The sequence below is a fragment of the Cystoisospora suis genome (genome assembly GCF_002600585.1).
Source record: "Cystoisospora suis strain Wien I chromosome Unknown contig_2420, whole genome shotgun sequence".
Taxonomy (NCBI): domain Eukaryota; phylum Apicomplexa; class Conoidasida; order Eucoccidiorida; family Sarcocystidae; genus Cystoisospora; species Cystoisospora suis.
Window position 1 is genome coordinate 929 of NW_027155219.1, and position 3,551 is coordinate 4,479.

Genomic DNA, 3,551 nt, shown 5'->3' on the forward strand with positions numbered 1-3,551 from the left:
GTAAATGTATGTATGAAGATGTATGATGTAGGTATGAAGGTGTATAGAAGTCGAGAGAGAGAAAAAGGAGAGAACTTACAGAGGGAAGTCGATCTTCCTGGTGTCCGCCTTTATACCATTTGACAGTGAATTTGGTTTGATACTCTCTACGAGGCCAATGCGGATCAGAGAAATTTACAGGAGGGCGGCCATCCACCTTCTTATACGTCGGTGGGAAAGAAATCTCTGCTTCGGTAAAGCCCTAGATCGGTAAGACACACCAACACACCTCTAGAGAGATCACATGCATACATGGAGGCAGATACACATACACCACGATGTGCATGCGTAGACATATTCATCAACACATAGGTATGGCATGCAAAGATGCACCTTGTTGTATCTATTTCTCTCTCTCGCTCTGTGTAGATATCCATACAGACACACACACGTACATACGTAGAGAGATTTCTGCTTCATATGTATGTCTGTAGATATGTGTCGCTAAAGGTAGGCAAGGCTAACGAGAGAAGTGCGGAGATGTGCTGGTAGATGCAAGANNCACACTTATTCTTCTCTTTGGTATGCAGAAGGGGAAGAGACGGAGAGAGGTGCATTTCGCCACTTACAGCCTGTCTCATATCGGCGCCGGCAGGGCCGAAGGATTCGTCGTATCCTAAGAGAGTTTTGAGCTTTCCTTTCTCTAACAGATCAACTAAAAGACAAGAAAGAAAGAAAGAAAGAAAGAAAGAAAGAGAAGTAACACAGAGAGATAGACGGAGAGAAACTCTTCAAGCAGAAGCAGACGGACGCTTCAGTGAAGAAGATAGGAAACAGAGAGTGTGTGAGTCCAAGTCTCCCTTTCAAACGAGAAGAAAATTCTCTCTCTTCCTTTACTCCCTTCTCTTGATTGTGTACGTACACTCCAACAGACACCCTACACTTTGCTGTATCAATCTATCTTCCTCAGATGATACAGAATAGACAGAGAAACTCCCCCCAGATAAAGAGAGATAAATCTCATCCCTTCGCTGGAACAAGGGAAAGAAAGAAATTCTCAGACAATACATGCATCGCCACAAGACAAACCACAGTAAGAGCACGCACACCTGCTGCTGCATGCAGTCCACTTCTTTCTCTTTCTCCTGGAGTCATGCTATATCCGTTCACCCCTTCCCCTTTCTTTGTCTTTCGAACTGACTTGCTTCGTCAGCAGAGATGTTTCTTGTTCTGAAGTTGAAGTCGCCCATCCATAGAACGTGATGAAAGACCCCATCCATCGTCGCGTTTGGAACTCCGCTGTACCCTTCACACAATCTCTCAAGTATACACACGCGAGCTTTAATTCGGTCCTGAAAAGACACGAAGAAAAGAAAGTGACATACACAGAAAGACACAACTCCTTATGTAGGAAAGAAAAAAAAAGAAAGAAGGAAAGAGACACGTTCAAAGACACACACATATAGAGACACAGACGAGAAGAGAATAGAATGAGGAAAGAAAAGGAGAGAGAATAAACTATAGACAGTAGAATATATAAGAAGAGAAGAAGAAGATTAGAAAAGTAGGAACACAAGTAATTACATAGATGAATGATGTACAGGGTCTCCTGTCTGTAGGAAAGAGAGAAGTAGAGGACCAAAGGATCTACGTAGAAAAGATCAAGAGTGGATCTGGTAGAAGGGGGTCCAATCATGAAATGTACGTCCTTCACTTTTCTTTTCCTTGTTTCTCTTCATGGTGGGAAAAATCTTCTTTCTGCTAGTCTACAACTAACAAGGGAAGACTTCCATCACGCATGGGCTTCCATATGTAGGACATGGATACTAGTACCATGTGTCTGTCCTTATATACCCATGCATAGCTATATCTATACATACATGTATACACCTACATCTCCATACATACCGAACAGATCACGGTGAACTGAGGGATCTGCTTAAGAAGAGAAAGAAGCATCGAGGCTACTGCACTTAACTCCTTTCTTTGACTACTACGAGGAGAGAAGAAAGCAAAGACGTAAACTCTCGCTAAAGAAAGATGAAAGAATGATAGAACACGAACCCGCGACGAGGGATAAACAAACGAAGAGGATGACCGAAACACAGAAGAAAGAGAAGGGTGTCTTTCCTTTTCTCACAGATGTTGAGGTGTACGTACATCGATGGAATTAGCAGGCATATGACAACCTAAGACACAAATGTACTGCTCCCATATACGCAAAAGTAGAGACACCGCGCCTTTCGATCCGTTGAAGAAACCTGCAGAAGAAAAGACACATACAGAGAAAGATACGAAGGAAAGAGAAAAATGAGAGGACAGGGGGAGAAAGAGGGAGAAAACGAGAGATAAGGAAGACCCGAGGGAGTAGGTAAAAGAAAGAAAGAAAGAAAGAAAGAAAGAGAATTGTGGAAGAGAGAATGAAAGGAGAAGAACACTAACACGATCTTTCTTTCAAGGTAGGAGGACACGGAGAGAGAAAGAAAAGAAGAAAAAGAAAGAGAGAAAGAGAGCTCCAGCACGTCACAGAGAGAACGAAGAAAAGCGACAAGTAGCGAACTTCGTCATGGGTCGGGGGTCATGCACATATTCTACCCCCTGTATGGTGAGAGATCGATACACACAGACATATACACCTATGTATATACACAGACATCTACCACGAACACACATACATACACATAGATAAAATATCTACATACATGTATACTGTCACATACATGGAAGTATCCCCTACAAAAAGTCTTCTACATGACGTACAGAGAGAGAACGACAGAAAGTGGTCAAAAGAAGCATGTATCCCCGCAGGCTCTCATCTTGACGGAAGAAGAGGAGGATAAAGAGAGATAGAAAAGGCCATAAACTTCAGTGTCTCTACATAGATATACACATGTGCATCTCTTTCTCTCTATTTTCTTCCCCGGGCTTCGTTTCTCCTCTTCTTCCCTTATGCACGAAGGCCTCACACACAGATCGATTTACGTAAGTGAATGAATTCGCCAAGATTCTCCTTCTTCTTCTGCTTCTTCTTTTTCTATGACTCCACGTTCTTGATAGACAAGACGAGAGAGGAAGGAAAGAGAGAGCGTACTAAGAGGTATGGCTTTAGAGGAGACAAACTCCACAGGGCCGCGAGGCTTAAGAAGATCCTCCCTCGCCCAAGCCGCTATACCTTACACACACATACAAAGACACAAGCATAAAAACGAAACAACATACATCTCATATTATGTCTTCTATCCTAGAATTATCTATCTTTGACCTATCTATCTTCAATCTATCTGTGTAGTTGTCTGCTCTTGAATGTATCTCTACATAGGAAGCTTTCCTGAGTGAATCTACTGTTTAGCTATGGTGGGAAGAAGTCTTATGGAGAGAGACTGAATACAGGTCTACACTATACCCGACCTCTTCACAGCAAACAAAGAAAGGCACATGGCTAGCTGGAGAGATTTCCACATACATACAGATGTCTACCTACATACATGGATTTTCTTGCATGTATATACACTCACACATACAGAGTGGCACTTAGCTTTATAATACATACTCAGTCACAGATACACGCACAC

General features: G+C 42.5%; 1 protein-coding gene across 1 annotated transcript in view; it reads right to left on the bottom strand.

Moving 5' to 3' along the window:
• CSUI_005066 (endonuclease exonuclease phosphatase family protein) overlaps positions 1 to 3,551 on the bottom strand; it is a gene marked incomplete at its 3' end in the record, with an annotated part of 9,790 nt that overhangs the window by 500 nt on the left and 5,739 nt on the right. Inside the window, exons 4-8 of the mRNA XM_068065246.1 lie at positions 3,071 to 3,151; positions 2,140 to 2,240; positions 1,181 to 1,331; positions 609 to 694; positions 80 to 241 (exon numbers count right to left, since the gene is read on the bottom strand). Coding sequence (XP_067922778.1) covers positions 80 to 241; positions 609 to 694; positions 1,181 to 1,331; positions 2,140 to 2,240; positions 3,071 to 3,151 — 581 coding nt within the window. The remainder of the gene's footprint in view (positions 1 to 79; positions 242 to 608; positions 695 to 1,180; positions 1,332 to 2,139; positions 2,241 to 3,070; positions 3,152 to 3,551) is intronic.